General features: G+C 41.0%; 1 protein-coding gene across 1 annotated transcript in view; it reads left to right on the top strand.

Moving 5' to 3' along the window:
• The first annotated feature begins 3,939 nt into the window (after window positions 1-3,939).
• F13A1 (coagulation factor XIII A chain) overlaps window positions 3,940-24,769 on the top strand; it is a 162,749-nt gene continuing 141,919 nt past the window's right edge. The window contains exons 1-3 of the mRNA XM_077770057.1: window positions 3,940-4,012; window positions 5,887-6,034; window positions 19,215-19,403. Coding sequence (XP_077626183.1) covers window positions 5,905-6,034; window positions 19,215-19,403 — 319 coding nt within the window. The 5' untranslated portion in view covers window positions 3,940-4,012; window positions 5,887-5,904. The remainder of the gene's footprint in view (window positions 4,013-5,886; window positions 6,035-19,214; window positions 19,404-24,769) is intronic.

The following is a 24,769-nucleotide window of genomic DNA, read 5'->3' as shown; positions in this document are numbered from 1 at the left end:
GGATTTTGATTTTTATCTTTGCTCTGTGATAAATCACAGCTGAGAAGATAACAGCCTGGTGAATCATCCAACCTGGTGCTGGTCTTGGGAAGCCCTTCTCAACACAGGTGTGTTGGTGTCAGCTTTGTGGACTGGGTCGCCCTGACTCCTTTGTCAACAGATTTTCACTAAATTGGGCAAATGAAAGACAATGAGGGAAAGTGGAAAGGGAAGGAAGAGATGAGCAAGGGTCATTCTTCCCTCTCCCCTGACCTCAGACAAGCATTGTTTCTGGTGATGACCAAATCTCAAGCTGTTTCAGTCGCAGCCACATAACCCTAGCCCTTGTGCTGTGATGACACCACTCCTCCTTGCTGTGGCTATTTTCTGAGCTGACTTGGTTTCCCCTCTTTGTCTTCTGATATCTTTTATCACTTGTGTAACCAATCCCCTGTGCTAAATTCCTTCTTTTACAAATATCCAGGATGGTTTTTGTTTCCCAACTGGACCCCACATGCAACATCCCTTAAATACATATGTTGTGTCACCTCCATGCCAGGCAAGGAACATTCAGAGGCCAAAGACACCACAGAGTTAAGAGTCTATTCATCCAGCTGCTTCTACAGCAGTCACATTTTCAGGCATGGTTCAAAGTTCATCATATGGTCAGAAAATTTCCTTCTGACTTTTAAGCCTCAGACTGTGAGGAAAGTCTCTGTAACATTGCTGGGCTTTAACCATATGCTAGTGATTTGTGCCCTCAGACATTCTCTTATGGACACTATATTTAGACACAAGGAAAGCCATTGCATTTTTTTTTTTAATTTAAAAAAATTTAATGTTTATTTGAAGGAGAGACAGAGCACAAGTTAGGGAGGGACAGAGAGAGGGGGGCACACAGAATCCAAAGCAGGCTCCAGTCTCTGAGCTGTCAGCACAGAGCCCAACGCAAGGCTCAAACTCATGAACTGTGGGACCTGAGCTGACACCAGATCCTTAACCAATTGAGCCACCTAGAGCATAACCTAATGTGGGCTCGAACTCAGGAAACCGAGATCATGATCTGCACCTAAACCAAGAGTCAGACTCTTAACTGACTAAGCCATCCAAGTGCCCCAACCATTATATTTTTAGTGCTTCTGGGTTGCTGGTTTGGGGGAGTTAGGAAGCTAACCAATATGCCTGCACATGCACACAATACTCAGGGGCCAAAAGTGGTGCTGAGGTGGTGGTTGTGAGGTTGTGACAAGGCTGTTCTGAATGCACAGCACAGTCAGGAACCACAAGACCCAGTAGCTGTGCAGCTGGATCTGGAGGACTCTTCCCCAGACCCACATAGGCAAGGGTATCTCTAGGAATCTGAAACACCAGGCTTGATCTTTGCCAGGAGAACTATCAGAATAGGATGGTTCTTTTCTAGCACTCAGCAAAGAATATGGAAAGGATGGACATCTTTTAAATGTTTATTTATATTTGAGAGAGAGAGAAAGAGAGAGAGTGAGAGCAAGGGAGGGGAAGAGAGAGATGGAGACAGAACCGGAAGCAGGCTCCAGGCTCTGAGTTGTCAGCACAGAGCCCAACACAGGACTCGAACCCACAAATGATGAGATCATGACCTGAGCTAAGTCAGACACCCAACCAACTGAGCCACCCAGGTGCCCCAGAATGGACTTTTGAGTAATTGAATGGTCAACAGACTCTCCCTGGGGAACTCCAGTTGCTACTACCCTCATGTAGTCTAGTCGGGGTACAGACAAGGAAACAGAAAGTAGCTGCCTAGTATGAAGACCACCAGGAGAAGGCCAGCTGCTTGTGGGGCATGCATGCAGTTGAGGTTGAGATCTGGAGAGCGCATAAGAAACAGTCTTATAGTGAGAAGAGGAGAGGGGTGTATTTCTAGCAGTGGTACAAGTACAAAAATCACTGGGGCTTGGAGCATAGCACAGGGATGCGGGACAGTGTGCAGGTGGAGGGGGAATCCCCAGCAGCAGTCAAGAGAGAGTGAAAGAGATGGGGATGGAGAGTAAAGCAGGGCCAACATGGCAGAGATCCAGTCAAATCGAGTTTAGAATTTATCCTAAGAGCACAGAGAAGTGGTGATAGAAGAGCTTGTGCAAAGAATTTGATCTCAGATTTGAGTCCCACCGAGCTCCATCTCAATGCAGTGTGGAGAATGGATTGGAGGAGTCAGGATCAGAAGTGGTAGGTGGCTCTTATGATTTTGATAAGAGAGGATGTTGTGGTGGTCTGAGCCTCCACAGTGGGAGTGGGAGAGAATGGGTAGATTCAAGAGACGCTTAAGAGGAAGAATATAAATATTTGTTGAAGGATTGGATTTAGGGATGGGGGTGGGGGAAAGGAAGTGTCAAGAATAACACCACACATCTGGCTTGGCAAAGGAATGCAGGGTGGCAGCATTCACTGGGACAGGGAACTTCTGACATAGACCGAGTTACAGGGGGAAATTATACATGTCATTTTAGACCTGATGAATATGAGTTATCCCTGGGAGATGTCAAGTGAAGATGGATGAGAAGCAGTTAAACTGGGCAGTCTGAAGTTATAGAAAAGATCATGGCTAAAGACCTAGATTTGGGACATGTAAGGATCCAGATGGGAAATGAGTGTAAGGGGGACACAGAGTTTATCCAAGGGAGCATGTGCAGGAACTCACTCTCCTCAAGTGTCTCAGAGGTTGGAGGGAGGGAAAGACCTTCCAGGCAAGAGTGGGCAAGTTCAGTGTCTCCAAAGGTCAAGTAAATAACTGAATCCTGTCCTTTGAATTTAGCACAAGCCATTGGTGAGTTTGGGCTAGCTTCAGCAGAATGATGGAGGCAGATGCNCTGGGGGGGGGCCAGCTGAGGCAGAGATGTAAAAAGTTTTGAAGAGACTTGCTTTAAAGTTGTGTAAATGCTAGTAGGAAGCAGCTTCAGGGCAGAAGATGGAGGGCAGAGAATGGATACATAGCAAGGACCTGGAGAAGAAGGTGACATGGACCACAGACAAAATAGCACAGCCCAGTGCACTTGACCATGGACAAGGGGGTGGGTGGGAGCCTTCCCCACTTAAGTGAGAGGAAGAAAGAGGGAGAAGATGGGTAAGTTAGCAGGCAAGTTCATAGATTGGTAGCAGAAAGTGTAGAGAATTCTTAACCAATGGCATCTTTTTTCCCCCTCTCTCTATGAAATTAGATCAAGGGGCAGGGTCAGAAATTTGAAGACGGTAAAGAAGATTAAAAATAGCCAGTCTGAAAATAGGAGTATTTAGAGACACAAAGACTCAGAAAAAATATATACGTAGAAAAAAATTTTTCTATCTCTCCTGTTATTTGAAGATAAACCAAAATGGTTTTCAGGGGTGGGGAAAGGGTGTTATTTTCTAAAGTTTTTGACACTCAAAGTTATTTACTCATCTTCCCCAGGGCTGGGCCTCCCCTCCTGTGGGAAGTTTTGCAGTAAGGTGGTAGCTGAGGCTCCCATGGATGTTTCAAGAATGTAGACCAGGCCTCTCAGCCTTATTTACACAAGAAGGGCACACTTTATGCATGGTCACAGCTGTCTGTGACCTGTCTGCAAAAGGGCAGACGCACCCTTCATTCCAGCCTAGCCGCACCTGTTGACCTGAGGACAGGGACATTGCCTTGTGAAGGAAGACCCTTCCAGCCTCTCTGACCAAAGGACAGGGACAGAGTCTGCCTGACACTGGAGAAGGGCTGCAGAACTGGAGGTGGGGATGGTGAGGAGAAGCAGGGCTGGGAGCTTGCAGGGCAGCGGGAGGTGGGGGGGAGTCTCACTCCCAAGTAACACAGCAGGGTGGCAGAAGTAAACAGGAAGTCCTAGAAGCTGCTTGGTTTGCTCCAGCTGTCAAGAAGGGGGAGGAGAAAACCCTGTGGGATGGGGGAAGAGGGTGGGGGCTGTTAGGAAGTTATTTAAGAGCCAACTTTCTTGTCTTTTTAACTGCGTCCTTTTGAGGAAGTGTCCCTGAGCAGCACAGCACCAGCCTGAGGCTAGGCCACCTCGGGAGGGGACCGCAGGTAAGCAGCCGCCCCTCCTGCCCAGCGCAGCAGCTGCAAGCCTGCACCCAGGAGCCCAGGGGCTGGCTGTATCCGTCCCCTGCCTGGGGTTTCCAGAAGTCCCTCAGGTGGCTGCTCTGGGGGCAGGGGGCCAGCGCGGGGAGGGGGCCTCCCTTGTTCAGTTCTGATCCTTGTCCCTATCTCCGCGCCTACCCAGTCCTCCTTCCGTCAGAGGGGACTCCTCAAGTTCTCCTCCGAGTTGCCCTAAAGGCACTGGTTGCAAGAAGGCCACTAGCTGGGAATAGGGCCTTGGGAGTGTTCCCCCAAGGGAGGATTGTGGAGGGGTGAGACAGAAGGATGGAGAGGGACAGGGAGATAGGGCCGGGTAAGAACACCTGCTTGGCTCTGCTCTCTGTCCCTGTGCATCCTCTGTTCCCCTCCCAATGGGGAGGCCTCTGCCCAGTACCTACACCCCAGCCACCTGTAAGAAGGGGATACTTCTGCCACATGCACTCACCCAGCCAGGCCTGCACAGGATCCTTTTATCAGCCAAGCACCTGGAAGTCCCCAGCTCTCTGCTTTCTGGGTTCTCTCTCCCAACAAGCCAGTGCCCTGCCTGGCTTTACTCTGTTCTCCCCCAAAGCCTCTCCTCCAGTAGCCTTCCCTCCATCATTAACCCTTTCTCCCTGTCCCCTGAGTTCACTGGAGACTTTGCATAAATAAGGCTGTAGGTATTTACGGAAACCAATTCAGACTTAATTCTTGCAAACATCGCTGTCTCCTTCCAGACCAAATACCCTAGTGAGTGGTTCTCTTGTCTCCAGCTGGGTTGCCTTTGCTTCTAGAACAGTCTACTCTGGTTCGCCTCTATAGTGGAGGCTCTTCATCTTTGGAGGGTGTGCTTGGTTTTGGGGGGGAAAGCCAAATAACTGAGAGTCATGACTGGGTGATCCAGGTGATCCAGGTGAAAGCTTCATTTGGGTCAGAAACAAGGGCTCCCTTTATTTGGTCAGTCGGTCAACAAGTCCTGACTGAGGAGTGACAGTGAGGTGTGTGGTATTTGAGCTGGCTCCTTGCCTGCACAAACTCCAGAGGAAGGGGAAGCAGGCTTGGAGCAATGGCAGTGTTAGCACCACTGACCAAGTACATTTAGAGAAAGGCTATTTATAGCCTTATTTAAAATTGCAAATGTACCCCACCCAGACTCTATCTGCTTTCTGCTCTGTGTGGTCTTGGCTCCAAAGTAGTGGCCACCTTCTTACACCCTTTCTGTTTACTTCTGGAAAGTGTGGGCTCCACCCTAACCCTCCCTAGACTCTAGGTCAACAATCCTCTCTTCTGTTCTCTGGTGTATCCCACAAGTGTCCAGATCACAGCCTGGCACATAGTAGGCCCTCATTAAATATAGGCTGAATTAAACTGCAAACATGAATGCTTTAGAGGATGCTGCTTATCTAGACATGGCTGAATGAGGTTATTCTTAAAAGTAAGTTAGGCTTCCCAAGCCTATATGAAATGGACATACATACAGGCATATGACAGTAAACATTTCTCACAAAGATATTGCCTTTAGAGGTAATGAGGGGATAAAAAAAACTGCTTTCTAAAATCATTTACATTTTTCATTTCTTCAAATAAGGCCCTTTTCTTCTGCTTTCCATATGTTTTGACAAACAAGAAATCTCCCCGAGATCCTTGGGGAGCTATACTCCATCATTAGACTAATCTTTACTGCCACTTCTCAAGTTTTATTTATGCGAAGCTCAAAATGTGTTGCTCCAGTGTTATCTCACACAGATATGTCTGTTTCTCTATTTTTGAATCCTTGTCTCAAACGTAACTCACCTCCTATTCCTCTTCTGTGTCTCCCTCCCTCCACTCCATCCCCCCACAAGGAGCTTGTGAAGCTGAGAATGTCGGAGACCTCCGCACCTGCATTTGGAGGCAGGCGAGCCCTGCCCCGAAATACCTCCAATGCTGCAGAGGATGACCTCCCCACTGTGGAGATTCAGGGGCTGACACCCCGGGGTTTCAACCTGCAAGGTACAGGCACCGCCACCTGCTTCTCCCTGCAGGCACTGGCTGGTTCAGCATCCTTTATCTCCTAAGCTCCCACAAAAGAGCTTCCCCTGTCAGTGTCTGGTATTAAAGAAAAGACTCCCCCAACCTTCTTTGGAGTGGTCAAAGGACCAAAGATCCAGATTCTTGTCCCGGTTCTGCTACTTAATAGCTTTCTGATCCCAGGGAAGTCACTTTGTCTTTCTACCTCTTGGCTATTTCCTATATAAAACAAGGGCACTTGTTTAGTGGATGCCTCTTCCAGGGCTGCCGTTCTGTTTTTTAAAAATACTCTCTAGCTGGAAGTTTCCACTTCCAAAATATTGTGGCTGTTTTGATTGTCTGGCTTGTGCCTCCTCCCTTCTTCCTTCTCCCTCCTCCCTCCCCTCTCCATTGCTGTGAATTTCAGAGCTGGAGAAAGATGCCAGACTCTGACAGTAATGGAGATGGAAGCCCTCTATGTCTCTCCAGAGCAGTCTGGTGAGCAGGTGAGGCAAGCTGCTTCCCCTGCTCTCTCCTCCACTGATCCCCAGAGACCTGCTCTGGGAGTAGCAGCCAGCAGCTGACCTCCACTCAGCCCTGTCAGCCTTGACGGGGCCCAGGTGCCAGCAGTGGCTTGGTGACACCGGAGCCATTCCCTTGGGCCCGGGGCTGGAGCGGGGTGGGGGGGACATTCAGACTCATGTCCCTGAATGGCATCTAGCAGGGAGCACTTTTTGTCAGTAGCACCAAGCCCACTTTTGCTCCTGAGGGGACGCTGTGCTAAGTTTCACTAGAAGGTGAACATTCACTTGCTGGGATAGAGGTACCCAAGATCACACTGTGGTGCATGGCTAGTTACCTCCTCAGAAAGAGATCAGCACTTGAAAGCAAAGAAAAAGAACAATGCGGATTATTAACAAGTCCAGCAAAGCAGAGAACTGCTCACACATTGTGGACAGGTTTGATTGTGTTACTATCACATCTAGAGGATTTGATATCCAATTATGAAAACAGAGAGAGATCTAATACCATCCATTACGGTACCATCCAAATTTGGAGGAGGGAGCTTACAGAAGGGCATCTTCAATTGAATAGAAGGGTCCAGACAAACTTCTGAACTTGTAGTTCTCTCCCAGCTGGGTGCCACATTCTCTACAACTTCACCGGTGGAGCCACAGAACAGTTAAAAAGGACTTGCTAATCCCCATGTTATAAGTGAGGAAGGTTTAATCATCTAAAGATTTAATCATCTAAATCTCCACAAAACAGGTGAGAAAACTGGGGCCAAAGTAAGTAGTTAATGTTCACTCCTTCACTGCCCAGTCTAAGATAGGATTCCTTTTCCCTTCCCTCCTTCCTTTCCTCTTTCCCTCCTTCCTCCCTTCCCTCCCTCCCTCGCTCCTTCCTTCCTTCCTTCCTTCCTTCCTTCCTTCCATCCATCCTTTGAATGCAAATAAAATTGGAAAGCATGAGGTTGTAAGATTATGAAGCAGATTACCTTGGTATATTCAGTTTTCTAGCAAAATTCCCCTCCGGCAGCTCTGGGCCCTGGGGAATGGCAGCCAAGGTGCTATAAAAGAAAAAGCAAGGAAGAACAAAAAGAGAGAGAGGCACAGGATCAGTGAGGAGAAATGTGTACAGAGAAGTGAGATGTAGCAAAGAGCCCCCTAGACTCAGAAGACCTGGGTTCTGTTTCCACATCTGTCACTTGCTTACTTTGTCACCCAGGGGAGCTTCATTTTCTCCATCAGGAAAATGGAAGCAATACCTACTTCACAGTTGTCATTGTTATCAAATGACCAGTGCCCATGAGATACTTGATCTATAGGACATGACTAACAAATGCTCCTTGATTCAGAAAAAAGTTATCGTACCATACTAGGTTAGGGGCCCACCCCAGTGAACACTTGTTTCTAAGGGGAACATGTAACCACCTGCAGGGCCTGTCTATCTGAAATCTGAACAATATGTTCCTAATAAAAAATCAAAACTTCCAAAGAACTTGAGCAGGTGGGTTGATTTTTTAAAAAATCTGTGATTACTGGTTTTTGTTTATTTTTGGAGGCACAGGTGGGGAATAATATTGAAGTGAATTATTTGGAAAAATCAGTCATCATTTGCTTGGCAATCATATGTGTCCATAGCCCAAGTGACATTCTGGGATACCTATTACAGGCCTTTGCAGAGGAGTGTTTGTGTCCAATGACTATTTGTACAATGAATGAACAGTCAATCACTGGAGAATTGAATGACTCACCAGCCCTGGAGTCATTATAAATCTTATTATTAATAGCATGTTCCAGATTTCACAAACATGCATGCATTTAATGTGAACTAATTGCTACTAGCTATGAAAATAAGGTCTCAGAACCCAGGGAGCATAGAGGGAAGTGCTAGATGATTAGAAGAGAAGAAAAATACCAGCATGCAAACCATCTGATCAAGGAGGACTGTCTCCTACTTATCCTTTACATTTCAAATTTCTCTTTAATTGTGCCAAAAGCAGATTTTCTGACACGAAATACATCGATTTGTCCCAAGTCATCCCCTGCTAAGGCAGTCACCATCTTTAGCTTCCTCCTTCTTGCAGTTTATGCAATGACCACTAGGGGCGTCCAAGAGATCTTGGATCTCCCTGAGCCTCTGTGTGAGGACACTCTGGCTCACAAAGGCCTAAGGCAAACTCTCATTTGTTTCAATGGAAGCTCTTTCCAACTGTCCCTTTAGCAAGCTACTCTTACCAAACTGACTGAGAAGGCAGAGCTCTAGGCAAGAGGAGGAAAGGGGGGAAATGGCAGATTTTTCACTTCAAATAGCCCTGTGGCAGGCGATGTTTGTAATGCACACTGAATGTGAGTAATACCCTTAATTCACAGCTTTTGTGAATAGCTGGTTGAGAATGACTTTGGCCTGCATTTCAGACTGTATAAACCCACATGAAGTTCCTCCCATTCAGCGGCACAATATTTACAAAAAATTGAAATATTTGAGGTGACAGTGAAACCCCAGAGATAGGACCAACCAGTCTCACTGGTGATGTTTGACATCCTCATGTGTTTTTAGGGCTACTTAATGCCCCCTTTTGAACTCAGTTGTAGCAGGGAATAGTACATGAAAATCTCCTCATATTTCTGGATTTGCATCTCTTCCTAATAGACTATTCTGCATGCTCAGTGGTTATTTCTGAAAATCTCTCTACAGCTTACCTGGTCTCAAAGGTTATTTTAGGAAATGTAATGTCCTGGAAGATAACCTTATATTCTTGGTCTGGTTTGACTCTGTATTATTAACCACAGGTGATCATTTGCAGTGGTGATTATAATCCTTGTTGGACAGATCTAATGTGATGAATTCAAACTGGAAAGCAAGTCTGGATTTCTTTTTTTAAAAAAATCAAATGCAAGAGAGATCTAGAATCTTTCAAGCTAATGGGGTCTTGTGCCTCTGAGCATCTCCCCCTTCCCACCACACTCCCTGTCAGAACCAGATCAACTAGTTAACTAGTTAATTATAAATCTCTCCTTTGTGCAGAATAAACCTCTCTGGATTGAAGGCTTTTAAAAGAATAAGAAAGGCATTTAATGTATGATTCAGAAATGAGGTTGTATAGAATCAATTCATTCTTTCATTAGATTTGTGTAAAAGCATTTAATGATTGCCACCTATATGTCAGCAACTATGCTAAGTTCTCTCTGAGGACACAAAGATGAGTAAGCCAATCCTTGGCCTCAAGTGGCTTTCCATCTGTAGGTGAAATAGAGAAAGATCATGGAATTCCATGCAAAAAGAGTGTAACAGAAATTATGCCCATTGCAGCAAAAGAACAGAGAAAGGAATGACATGGTGTGGGTACAGTGGGAAAGAGGGTGTGGAAGGCTTTGTGACAAAAGGATATCTGGATTGGGTCTCAGAGAATGAATAAGAGTATTCTAGGCAGACAAGTGCATTTCTAGCAGAGAGAATAGTATAGATCAAGTAATGGGGATATGGTGGGTGATGAGCCTGGGGAAATTAGGCAGGGACCTATTCTACACTGAGGTACACTGAGACCCTACCTTTCCTCCTGCAGATAAAGGAGGACTTGTAAAGTATTCTAAAGAGCAAAATGACATCATCATAATTATGTTTCATGAAGGTAATTTCAATGGTGAGGAGAAAATGGAGAAAAGGAAATATATTTAGAGGCTGCAGTTGAGATACTTCCAGCAAAAGGAGAGGTAGACCAGACAGATTTCAGTCCCTGGAGAAGATGCTGGCCTCACTTCTTACCCCGGCTTCCTTTGAGCAGCTAAACATTTCTTCTTTTTTTTTTTTAATTTTAAACAGTTTATTGTCAAGTTGGTTTCCATAAAACACCCAGTACTCATCCCCACAAGTGCCTTCCTCCATGCCCATCACCCCACTCCGGCTCTCCCTACCCCTTCTGCCCTCAGTTTGTTCTCAGCATTCAAGAGTCTCTCATGGTTTGCCTTCCTCTCTCTTCCCAACTATTTTTCCCCTTCTTCTCCTTCATGGTCTTCCGTTAAGTTCCTCCTAATCCTCCTATATGCACAAACATATGGTATCTGTCCTTCTCTGCCTGACTTATTTCGCTCACCATAACACCCTCAAGGTCCATCCAGGTTGCTACACATGGCCAGATTTCATTCTTTCTCATTGCCATGTAGTAGTCCATTGTATAGATAAACCACATCTTCTTGATCCATTCATCAGTTGATGGACACTTAGGCTCTTTCCATGTTTTGGCTATTGTTGAGAGTGCTGCCATGAACATTGGGTACGTGTGCCCCTATGCATCAGCACTCCTGTATCCCTTGGGTAAATTCCTAGCAGTGCTATTGCTGGGTCATAGGGGAGTTCTATTGTTAATTTTTTTGAGAAATCTCCACACTGTTTTGCAAAGGGGCTGCACCAGTTTACATTCCCACCAACAGTGTAGGAGGGTGCCCATTTCTCCACATCCTCACCAGCATCCAGAGTTCTCTGATTTGCTCACTTTAGCCACTCTGTCTGATGTGATGTGGTATCTCAGTGTGGTTTTGATTTGTATTTCCCTGATGAGGAGGGATGCTGAGCATCATTTCATGTGTCTGTTGGCCATCTGGATGTCCTCTTTGGAGAAGTGTCTGTTCATGTCTTCTGCCCATTTCTTCACTGGATTGTTTGTCTTGCGGGTGTGGAGTTTGGTGAGTTCCTTATAGATTTTGGATACTAGCCCTTTATCTGATATGTCATTTGCAACTATCTTTTCCCATTCCATCAGTTGCCTATTAGTTTTACGGATTATTTCCTTTGCCTTCCAGAAGCTTTTAATCTTGATGAGGTCCCAATAGTTCATTTTTGCTCTTGATTCCCTTGCCTTTGAGGAGGTGTCAAGTAAGAAGTTGGAGCAGCTAAACATTTCTTATACAGTTTATGGTACAAGGCATTTGAATGGCAAGTTTAAAAACAATAAGCTGCCAGGTACCTGTGTGGCTCAGTTGGTTTAAGCGTCCGACTTTGGCTCAGGTCATGATCTCACATTCCATGGGTTCGAGCCCCTCCTCAGGCTCTGTGCTGACAGCTCAGAGCCTGGAGCCTGCTTCAGATTCTGCATCTCCTCTCTCTGCCCCTCCTCCACTCGCACTCTATCTCTGTCTCTGTCTCTCTCTCTCTCAAAGGTAAATAAACATTTAAAAAAGTTTTTAAAAACCAATAAGCTGCTTTTTAAGAAAATGGTTTTATTCATTCTAATTAATGATACTTTAAAATTTGGGGTATCCAAAAGAAATATGAGAAGAACGTTTATCCTGTTGTTTCAACAATAAACAGACCTACTTCCTCATGGACAGTATTTATGCTTACAGTTTGATAATAGTATTACCAAAGATTGCATGAGGATTTCAGTTCACTAGGGAATTCCTAGGATATGAACCTAAACATTTAACTTATTTCAAGATTCCATCTGTGACAGGTGTAATCATTCTCTGAAGAATATTTTTACAACCTAAGGAGAAAATAATCTACTTTTTTTCATATTATGGAAAGGGTAGGAGGACCAGGAGGCAGCTGGCTCATGAGGACAGATCTTTTTTTAACCAGTCCATTTTCTGATATGTTTGGAATTAGGCTAAATTGTGTTAGGTAGACTTTTTGAAAGCTGTCACTTTGAAAGAGCAAGCTGCCAACTTTCCAGCTACAATATCTCTCTAAAAAGAAAAAAAAATAGCTTAGCAATGAGTGGCTCCATTTTGTCAGGAACTGGGCTTGGACAGGGAGAAGCAAATTCATTTCCTGTTTATGGCAAATAGAGCCTGGATGAGAAGGCTCTTTCAATCAAAACTATGTCTCATTAATCCAATAAGCAAAGCAGAAATCAATTTGCCAGCTTAATGAATGTTTACTGAGTGTTTACTACACAAAGAGGGATAGCACTGACAAAAATGGACAATAGAAAGAACTATGATATTTTTATATCTATGCTCAATTTTTATGACCAAAATCTGTAGAGCCCTTGCTATTGCTAGGTATTGTAAACACTGAACACAAAGCTTGATCTGTGGTGACTGTCCATGAGCAACGAAAGAAATGTTGTTTAATTAGTGGTTTGGAGACCTCACCTTATTCCCCAGTGCTTGGGCCAACCCCTAGCAAATCCATAGAGCTATGCTGTCCTTTCTTTCTCCCTCTAAAGGATAAACCACTCTGCTGGTTACCCTTATATATGTCTTGTCCATTTAACTAAAGTCTACAACGTTAGTTCTTTAAACTCTCAAACTCTCACTGTCACTTTTAATCTTCCATGTCTTGGTCAAGTTTTATTTTTTTAATGAAATGTTTTCCTTGGTTTAAATTATTTTAATATGTGCTTTTATTTTAAGAGATTAGAAAGGGAAATCTTACTTATCATTGCCTTGGTTTTTCCCCATATAGAGTACAACTGTAATTTTCAATTACAGTGCCAACAGGTAGGCACTGACCTGTTGCAGGGTTATTGCAGTAAAGAATGGAAAGATTATTTAGAAAAAAAATAGAATTTTTTAAAACTCCATACTTAGAATAAGTGTTATCAAAATGACAGCATTGTAGACTACACTATGTTAAAACAAATTCTTCATGTATATGTTAATATATGTTTATCTTATATATTATCATTATTTAATTTATATTTATAAATAAATATTTGATATATATTTATGTGACAAATATAAATACATTATGTATATTTTTTCACTATGAAACCACAGTTTTTTTTATTAATTTTTTTAATGTTCATTTCATCTTGAGAGACAGAGAGAGACAGACAGAGCGTGAGCAGGAGAGGGGCAGAGAGAGAGGGAGACACAGAATCTGAAACAGGCTCCAGGCTCTGAGCTGTCAGCACGCAGCCCAATGCGGGGCTCGAACTCACTAACTGCAAGATCATGACCTGATCCAAAGACAGATGCCCAACCAACCAATGCCACCCAGGCTACCCTGAAATCATAGGGTTTTTTTGGCTTAATGTTTAGGCTATTACAAATCTATTAGTACTCTTGCTTACCCTTTGTAATAAGCAATATGTGAATTATGCACTATCAGGGCATGGCATTTTTATTCCAGTCTGAAATAAAAGTGCTGCTCTGGAGCCCTCATGTTACAAAACTGCTGATCACCATCTTCAATACTGTACAACATATAATATACTGTACACACACACACACACATATATGTATATATACAATATACTACATATAGTCCTGAAACTGGTATCTGTTAAGAACAAAATTGTCTGATAAATAACATTCAAAGGAATCCTGTGATTAATCTTATGATAAATAGAATACCCATTCTATGAGGAATAACCAACTCCAAGCTCCAAATTTTCAGACATTACATTAGTTTAAAGTGAAAAGCATCGTATTTCCTATGGTTTCTTTTTACACCGTCCCAGGTACAGTGAGGATGAGATCTTGTCCTCAAAGGGCTTGCAGTTTCATAGATTAAATGGCCTATATTAGGATAACACAAAGTGCATAATGATAATAAATTTGTATTAAAAAACGGAAAAACATATTCTGAGAATAAAGAGGAAAAAATTATTTCATCCACCTGTGGAAATGCAAGAAAAGCAAACCTGTCTTATCAGAATACACTACCCCCGTATTGCAGATCATAAAACTGAGGCACAGCCAGTTTGTATAACTTGTCTAAAGTCATGATAATAGTAAGTGCCAGAGCTGGAATTTGAGTCCAGGCAATCTGGCTCAAAAATCTATACTTTTAGGGGTGCCTGGGTGGTTCAGTCGGTTAAGCATCTGACTTCTGCTCAGGTCATGATCTCATGGTTCATGGGTTCGAGCCCTGCATTGGGATCTCTACTGACAACTAACTCAGAGCCTGGAGCCTGTTTCGGATTCCGTATCTTCCTCTCTCTCTGACCCTCCCCTACTCATGTTGTTTGTCTCTCAGAAATAAATAAAACATTAAATTTTTTTTTTAAATCTATACTTTTATCCACTATGCTATTCTCCTCTCTTAATAATAACAATGATAATACACTGAAAATAATTTGTGAACATTACTAGGTGTCAGACACTGTGCTAAAGCACTTTACATACATTTTTTCATTTAATCCTTACACTAACCCTGTAAAGCAAACATTCCATTGTCTTTTTTTTTTAATGTTTTATTTATTTCTGAGGGAGAGACAGCATGAGCAGGGGAGGGTCAGAGAGAAAGGGAGACACAGAATCTGAAACAGGCTCCAGGCTCTGAGCTAGCTGTCAGCACAGAGCCCGATGCAGGGCTCAAGCCCACGAACCGTGAGATCATGACCTGAGCCAAAGTGGGACGCTTAACCAACTGAGCCACCCAGGCGCCCCTCCAATGTCTTTTTAAAGGAAAGAAAACTAAGACTCAGAGAGATTAAATAACTTCTCTGAGGTTGCACAATTAGTATGCAGTGAAGCATCACATGGAATATATTCTGCAAAACACTGATCTCCACAAAAAATAGTTCCCAATAGCATTTAAGTTTGGAAAACATGGCACCTATAAGATATTTACAATGCACATCAATATATTAATCCCATAAATCCTGCAAGAATCCTGATTGACTTCGGTTAAGCCAGAATTTCCCAAACTGGTTTAACTGTGGAACTCTCATCTTCCAATACATATCAATATCCCACAGAAGTAGCACTGTGTTACACTACTTCAAGGATAGACTGACTTTATTTTTTTAATGTATATATACATTTTTTAATAGTTTATTGTCAAGTTGGTTTCCATATAACACCCAGTGCTCATTCTCACATGTCCTCCTCCATGCCCATCCCCCCTTCCCCCCACATCCATCAGTCCTCAGTTTGTTCTCAGCATTCAAGAGTCTCTCGTAGTTTGCCTCCCTCCCACTTNTTCTGGGATGGTGGTGCCTCCCATTTTGGTTTTCTTCTTCAATATTACTTTGGCTATTTGAGGTCCTTTTTGGTTCCACACAAAGGGATAGACTGACTTTAACCAGACTCACTAGACATTAACCAAATTCACTAGATAGGTTCATAGAACTAGAAAGCCAGAATTTTCATTTACAATAGAAATAAAGCCAGTGAGAGCCAGATACTAAGAAACAAAACAAAACCAAACCAAAAAACCTTGAATTTCTCTTTCCAGCTTTATATTTTCCTTTGGCGAGGCTGCTTACGAAGCTGAGGCATAAAGCTAATATACTCATTTTCAGGGGCACATTGTCATTGAAGCAGAGGTGGGATGAGATGAGACAATCCTGGCAGTGCTCCAGGACCAGTGCTTTCATTACCTGGAGGCAGATTAGACTTACCTCATCTTTCACCTGGAGTACTGCAGCAGCCTCTTAGCTGACCTTCTTGCCTCCAACACTGCCACCATCCATTCCTTTTCTTACTCTGTCATCAGAAGCAGATGAAATTTATACACATCAATCCAATCACGTCAGTTTGCTATTTCAGATTTTTCACTGGATCCCCAATGCAGTTAAAATCCAAATTCCTTAACATGGTCTACAGGGCTTGCATGAATGCCTCCTGGCTACTCTTCTTCTGTGGTCCCTCTAGCAAACTCCAGCCAACCAATTATACTTCAGTTTCTTAAGTAAACCACACACCCTCTTGCCTCAGTCTTTACTCAACCTCCTCTCTCCCTGAAACATCCTTCCTCACCCCTTTTTCTACCTGGAGAACTTGCTCATCTTTCTGACCACTGCTTATATACCTCACTTCCTTCAAAAAGCTTCCTTAATCCCCACCTCCCAAATTTGAGTTACAGGTTCCCTATACCTTCCAGATACCCTCCTCCATCAAATACCCTGTACTGCTTTATCAAAATATTTAGGGTGCTATGTCATAACTGTCTTTTCAATATTTAGTATATACCACTGTGCATTTATCTAGCTTGTATTTATTAGGCAGTGATCTAATCAGCATTTATATTCATGTCTTGAATGGCAACATAAAATGACACACATAAAATTCCTGGAGGACAGCAAGTTGGGGAGAATATTAAATATATTGAACATATGCTTAGGGTCTAAAATTACATTAAGAGCCTGGAACAATTAACCAAATTCAGTAAGATGAAATTCAATATGGATACATATAAAGCCTTAAAACTGAGTTGCAAAGAAGAAAACCTTTGCTTAGATATGGCTAAATAGAAACATGAGTGAGTGGTTTCTAAGGGTCTAGATTGAATCCTAATCATAGAAATGACATTAGAATGTATTTTTAAGGCTTTTTCTTTATCAGACACTTCATGTTGATCAATAATAAAATACAACTATTTAAAATACTAATGATATCTTGGACTGAAATAATAGAAATATAATACTTATTTGGAAAGATGTAGCAATCTCATTGCTTTTCACTGGAACTTAATAAAATGGAATATATTCATAACAGAGTAGTGGGTAAAAGTTCTGGAAAAGAAGAGTTGAAGAAATAGTGAATGTTTTAGTCAAAGGAATAGAAGCCTTAACATACCTAAGGAGTACCAGATGAAATGAATAGGATGTATTCTATATTTATCCATAAGTCAGACCAAGATCCATGGTTAGAAAAATTACAAGGAAGCAAATGTCAGTTCATCTTAAGGGGGTATTTCAAATAATGAAAATTGTTTAAAAATGGACGGTTTGCCTTGAAAGATAGTGGGTTTTTTGTTCAGATGAAGACAAAAGGCCTAAGCATTCAGGCTTTCAAGATGTTTCATGCAGACTCATGCAGTGCATAGGTGTATCAGATGCTTTAGAAAGTGCCTTTGCCCTCAGAGATTCTGTGAGGCTATATCAGTGCACTCCTTCCTATCGTGCTGATGAATGGAGAGCTGATTAAACCCATTTCTGAGGATTAATTTTTTAGACACTTAAACAAAATGAAACATTATGGAAAAGCACAGTGCCAAGAAAAATGACCAGATGAGTTGATTACTAAGGTCCTTTTCAACTAAGACATTTATGATTCTCCAGCTCTTTCTGAAGCTGGCTTAACACTGGGGATTGTGACCTTAATAAGGCCAGAGAACCTAGGGGAAAGACAGCTTAGAAGAGAGAGGTCTAGAGAATTAAACTTCTTCCACCCACAACATAATGGAAAGAAAGTGCCCTTTAGGGGACCATGTTCAAGGTTCTGTGATGGGGTAAAAATAAAACTGTATCTTGCACTTTCTATGTGCTGTAATATCACTGTCACAATAACCCACTGAGCACCACACCAACCATCAGAGTTTATATTTAAGCTAGCCACAAGCAAGACTATGGCCCCAATATGTGCCATGCATAGTACCAGAGCTGTTGTCATGTTATGTCATTGAATCTTTGTAGAAATTCTCGAAGTATTAGTATCCTCATTTGAAGAGTGAGAAAGCTCAGCTTCTGTGAGGCAAAATCCCTTACCTAAGTAATTAAGAGACCTGAGTTTCAAACTCAGGATTACCTGGAGTTTGAATTAATCAAGAATGTTTCAGGTACTCCCAGACTTTAGAGTTGGAGAGTATCTTAATGAGCCCAACTTCTTGAAAATGAGGCCAGAGTGGACCATGTGTCCTGCACAGGATTCCTGTGTAAAAGCAAAGGAAGGCATTTGGAGTCTTTAAGGGTGATGCTCCGGCATGACAAAGGCTCAGCAGATGTGCACACTGTGTTCACAGCCGTGAGGACAAAACATGCAGCAGACGCAGTCAGGAAACGGGTGGGTAGGTAGGAAGCTAGTGTACCTCACCAACCTCTCTCCTGAAATTCCCTTTAGAACTCCAAGTGTGCACACAGAAATCTGTCTCTAGACTAGATCTTGCAAACTACAGTGTAGATGGATAGAGTTACCTCCACATTCAGTGATTATATGCAGGGGGAATGGAAGAAGAGGGAATCTAGTTGTTATCCAGTGCTATCATTTCTCAAATAAGTGTATAACTGACATATGCCCTCCCAATTCCAAAACCCAAAAGTAAAACCTACAGATTTTTGCTGCAGACCATGGTTTGACTTCCAGACTGGTCACTTAGGAGCTAGGGGAATGTGAAGCTTGTTTCTGCAGGTTCAAAGGGTAAACAGTTATATCTATCTCAATGACATGTCAGTATCCTTTCTCTACAGTTGTTTTTTTCTTTCTTCCCTTTGAGGGATCAGATCTACTTTTAGAAATACCAAAGGAGGGGTATTTGACCCTTTCTGAGGTAAGAGGAGAATTTTGGATTAAAGATTTAACTTTGTCCTTGTAACATCTCTTTGAAGATTTGTCATATTTGATTCTTCCCTTTTCAAAGATTAGAAAATTAAAGTGGCTATACTCTGCTTATCCCTAGTTAGTGACATAGTGAGTTGGTAGTCATGATGGTGAGCACCTGTCATCATGAAAGAAGCATGAGCTTAAGAATGTGAAGACTTGAACTCTGGTCCTAGTTTCTCTGTACCTAGACCTATATGGAAGGCATCTTCAAAACTGCTCTGTCTATTCCACAAGAGTGTCCTGTGGTATAAAATAAGATCAGAGGGGGGAAATCTTTTAAAATCTTCTTTAAAGCAAGAATGTCACAAGAGACTGGCCCCCAAATCTACTAGCCTCCTGTAGAGATTTCTATCTAATAAGCCTCATTACCTTGCTTCTTCAGGAAAAAACAATCTGTTCCTTTGAGTTTGTGGTTAAACCAAACTTACTCAATGGTTTTCCTTAATTGTTTTCTTTGTGTGTAGACTACCTTAATGTCACAAATGTTCACCTGTTCAAGGAGAGATGGGACACCAATAAAGTGGACCACCACACTGACAAGTATGAAAACAACCACCTGATTGTACGTAGAGGACAGACTTTCTTCATCCAGATCGACTTCAATCGTCCATACAACCCCAGAAAGGATCTCTTCAGAGTGGAATATGTCATTGGTAAGTGGCACACATAAGCCATGTCATGATAGTCCATCTATGTCATCACTTCATGATTCTCATGATACCATAGGTTGCATAGTACAAAGGGATATATGTCATGATACCATAGGTTGCATAGTAGAAAGGGATATTTTTGTGTTATTTCCTAGAATTATACTTTGACAATTGGCTGGAGCTGGGACTGTATCCAGCCCCAGGACCACCTTATGCTCTAAGATGGGTCTGTATAATGCCAAACATCAATAATTTGGGCCTACCCAGGTAAAAATCTTGTATGCTAACAGTGAGTATAATTAATACAAAATGTTGGTTAACTAGGGGCGCCTGGGTGGCTTAGTCGGTTAAGCGTCCGACTTTCACTTAGGTCATGATCTCGCAGTTCGTGGGTTCGAGCCCCGCGTCCGGCTCTGTGCTGCCAGCTCAGAGCCTGGAGCCTGTTTCGGTCTGTGACTCCCTCTCTCTCTGACCCTCCTCTGCTCACGCTGTCTCTCTCTCTCTCCTAGAAATAAATAAAACATTTTTTTAAAATGTTGATTAATTAAATTATTTTTCACAAATGGTTTTGCCATCCTATACTGTCGCTTTTAGTTTATCGCTTTACCCTTATGATTTCATTGGTTTTATGTACCAAAATTAGTTGCAATTCTTAGTATATAATCTCCATACAAGCATTTCCCAAAGTTTGTTTTGCTCTAAACTACTTGCATGAAATGGTTCATGAAATATAGAAATATTTTAGTGAAATAAAGTTTACTGAACATTTGCACTCTAATCTCCTTTTGTAGGTTGACAATACACATTAGCTTAACAGTTCTGGGAAGTACCGTTAAGTCTGTTTGGTTCAGCATTTCCCCAATTAATTTTATCCTGAAACCCTTTAGGTTATAGCTGTTAATATTTCACACGTTTTAGTAAATATTTATCTAGAAATTTACAAATATAGCAAATAAACACATGCATAAAATAGAAAAAATGGTTCAGTATCAGAAAAACTGTCTATATAATCCTGTATATAAATACAATGAAACTCAGGCGATCAGATCAATAGTCACTGAAAAGAACATGATTAAACTGAGCAGCTGTTTTTTTTTTAAAGAATTTAAATAAAACAAATGTAAAAGAAATCTCCTCAATTATAATAAATATTATTTATCCCAAACCAACAACTTTTGATATCTTAAATGGCAAAAAATTCATTTAATTATAATCAGAAATTAGGCAGAGATACTTGCTATTGCCATTCTTTTTTTGTTGTTGCTGTTAAGGATTTCAGGAAATGAACAGTTTAAGAGAAATAGCCTACAAATACTGGGAAAGAATAAAATTACATATTTTGCTAATGCTATGATTGTATGTATAGAAAACCCAACAGTTTCAAGGAAAAAAGTATGGTATTAAGAAAACTGGTTGGGTGCCTAGGTGGCTCCGTCGGTTAAGCCTCTGACTTCAGCTCAGGTCATGATCTCATGGCTTGTGGGTTCAAGCCCAGGGTCAGGCTCTGTGCTGATAATGCAGAGCCCAGAGCCTGCTTCAGATTCTGTGTGTCTCTCTCTGTTCCTCTCCCACTGACACTCTGTTTCTCTTTCAAAAAGTAAATAAACATTAAAAAAAAATTTAAAGATACCTGGTAAGATGGCTGGATGTAAAATAAATACAAAAAAGTCAATAGCCTTTCTCTTTAGTAATGAGGACCTAGAAATAGAAATAAGAAAAAAATGTTCCACAGTTACTAAAACTGTGAAATGTAAAAACAAATTTTAAAAAACAAGACACAGAGTGCAAATAAAGCAGCTATTAAATCTTTAAAAAAGACATGAAAAACCAATGAAAAGACAAATATGTTTTTGGATGTGATATCTCAAATTTTTTAGGTCTCCCCAAATTAGTGTGTAAATATAGTGCATTTCCCATTGGAATCCTAATACAGTATATTTTTTGTCTTGAATAAAATAACAGAGTTTATTTGTAAGAGTACTTGGCAATAATCAAGAAAATGGTACAAAGAAAGAATGAATAGTAGGGCATTTTCTATCAGAGGTATATTTTAGAACATACTATCAGAAGTGTTTCTTGAAACAGAATAGAGAATCCAGAAATCGATCTCAGTATGTAAGATTACTTAATATAGTTGTTGGTTTCATGGAGTAAGACAAGTACATGGGCTTTTTGGTTTTTTGCGTGTTGTTTAAATAAACAACTAGCTGCTGAAGCAACTAATATTTTACATCTTCATATTTTAGTATATATATGTATATTCATATTAGATGTATATATTTGCTGCATTTAATTATGTGCACTTAACATANACTAGCTGCTGAAGCAACTAATATTTTACATCTTCATATTTTAGTATATATATGTATATTCATATTAGATGTATATATTTGCTGCATGTAAGTATGTGCACTTAACATATTTTCATATTTAATATATTTATCTATATATGTATAATTATATATATTATTTTACATGTATATATATTTGGTTTATGCATACCAAAATACCACAAATGATCATATATATGAACAAATGACTAAAATATAAATATCACAAGTGAAATCAATGGATAAAAGATAGAGTTGGAAAAATATTCAGAACATACATCTGAGATAAAAGGTTAATGTAGAAAAAATCTCTTACAAATTGATAATCTGAAGACAAGCCATAGAAAAATAGACAAGGTATATGAAGAGACAGTTCACAATAAAGAAAATCCAGATAACCTGTAATCATATGAAAACATGCTCAAATTCATTAGTAGACTGGGAAAGTCAACCAAAGTCATTTCTATTCAACAGGAAAAAATTTAGAAAAAATAATATAATATCTGTTGTTGGTATGTATATTTAGAAAAACATACATTGCCGATATAAATGTACAATTTCATAACCTCTTTAGAATACAATTTAGCAGGATTAGTTGATATTAAGGGGACATATGCCTTAGAGCTAGCAACTCCACTCTTAGAAATTTATACCAAAGATATTTAAAATCTAGTTTATAAAGATGGCTATCATTTACTACAGCATTATTTATAGCGGCAAAAAATAAAACATAAAAATAAAAATCTCTTAATAATGGAAAGGTGGCTATATTCACATATAGAATTGTTACTGTTAAAAAAACAATGAATTGGGGGGTCTGGGTAGCTCAGTCGGTTAAGAGTCCGATTTCAGCTCAGGTCATGATCTCACGGTTTGTGGGCTTGAGCCCCGCGTCGGGCTCTGTGCTGACTGCCAGCTCAGAGCCAGGAGCCTGTTTCAGATTCTGTATCTCCCTCTCTCTCTGACCCTCCCCTGTTCACACTGTCTCTCTCTCTCTCTCTCTCTCAGAAATAAATAAAACATTAAGAAATTTTAAAAAAAGAATGAATTGGACCTATGCCAGATGATTTCAATAGAGGTAGTGGTAAGGAAATAAAATATGGACGAGTATATATGATCCCCTCTACATGCATGTAACTGTGTTTGTGCATAGCTCTGTAGAGTGTTGAGAGCACAGAAAAAAGCAAGAAGCACACACACAAGTGATGATATGCATTCCTTGGTGGGAGTGTAAGAAGGAGGGAGAAGCAAAAGGAAAGGGGAAGCTAGTGAGGAAGAGAGGAAAAAAGCAAGAATGATTATATGATAATACATATGCATCTAGGTAAAATTATTGATCTATGTGGAGATATACATATGCATATATATGTATATGTGTAATTTATATATACATCTATATTTATACGTATACATTATATATATAAAGAAATTACAAATAAGAATATCAGAGCTAAAAATAAACAGCGCTTCCTTACAAAAAAAAATCTCTGACCCCTAACTACTTGAGGTATATGGTTTGTACTCTCATTTACAGGACAAATTCAAACGTAAATGTGGGGAAATTGGTTGCAGCCAGAGTGGAAATGGGAGAGGAGGAAAGAGATCCCCGAGTGAGAATGAATGTCATCAGTACAATGTGTGGGTTCTGGGCAGGCTGTTTGTTGTCCCAGTTGTGTGGTGAGAGAAAGAAAAACTAAATCACTATTCCTGTACATTAGGTGAAATGTAATAACCACAGTTTCATTACATTTAGCGAGCAGACTATTATTGTTCATATTTTTAATAATGGTTACTTCAGGTGAGAAAAAAAATGCCTCAGCTAATATGTTTTTAAAAATCTGATGAAAATTTATTTTTATTTCTTTCTTTATGTTCTTTATTTATCTCTTTCAAGTGTGTGTGTGTGTGTGTGTGTGTGTGTGTGTGTATGCACACCTGTTTGGAGTAGAGTCAATTAAAATGCCCTTCATACCTTTATAATGTAATGATCACTCCATGTGACTCAACAAACACACTTTTGAAGTTCTGTCCCCAGTTTTGTCTCAACTACACAGGACCTTTCTCTCCTTTAAAGCCAAATATTTAGTGCAGCAAGGAGAAAGGAAAGCTTTGTCTCTGAGGTGGGCTTGACTGAGAGGTCTGAGGCTCTTTCCCACAGACCTTTCAGAAAAGAGCTACGATAATGGAAGTCTTAGAAAACTGACAAGGTGACCTTGAGGTCGGGTTCCCAGTGTGAACTGCGAGCCACCCACCGGGACAGGATGCCTTATCCTGAAGGGGAAGTTCTGGGCGCTACTACGGCAACCTCCCAGTGAGCATGTGAACTCTTTTACAAAAGGTGTAATATCACTTTTGTCCCTTCAGTAAAAAGGTGGGGTAGGGGGAAGCATAACAAATTTGGCTTTGAGATAAAAAGCTATATATTTTAAAAACCAACACGCATTCTAAATCCTTCTTAGAGCCCATGATGTGTACTTTTAGAGTTAAGCTGTATTCCAATACGTGTAGCCCATAATAAGCGTTATTACGTTTGAGGATTTTGTCTTTCCAAAGTTATTGCAGAAACAAGGAAAGAAAACTAACAAAATTCCACATTCTACTATTTAGTGCATGAGAATTCAAACACATTTCTAAAGGGCCGTAAAAGAGCAATGACAGATTTATCCCAGGCAGTGTCTGTCCTTTGTGCGTCACTCAGTTGGTTTCATGACCGCCTGAGGTTTCACTGCCAGTGTTAGGACCAAGGGTGGAAAAAAGCACATCATGGGATACTCATGGGGCTCAGAGATTTTACTCTTAAAATGCAATATTTCTTTCAATAGGATTGAATAAAACCATGAAAATTGTATTTTAAAAGTGATTACTGTAATGAGAAGAAACAAGTATCAAATTGCACTGGAAATGAAATTAAGCACAAGGTCTTATACACGCAGGTGCACCTCCATTTCAGGAAATGTAGAAAGTGGAAGTAGTGACTTAAAAAAAACAGAAAAGAGAGGGGTGCCTGGGTGGCTCAGTCGGTTAAGCGTCCAACTTCAG

The sequence above is a fragment of the Crocuta crocuta genome, unplaced genomic scaffold (genome assembly GCF_008692635.1).
Source record: "Crocuta crocuta isolate KB4526 unplaced genomic scaffold, BGI_CrCroc_1.0 scaffold24, whole genome shotgun sequence".
Classification (NCBI taxonomy): domain Eukaryota; kingdom Metazoa; phylum Chordata; class Mammalia; order Carnivora; family Hyaenidae; genus Crocuta; species Crocuta crocuta.
Note: the sequence above shows the minus strand (reverse complement) of the source record. Positions and strands in the feature narration are given on the sequence as shown.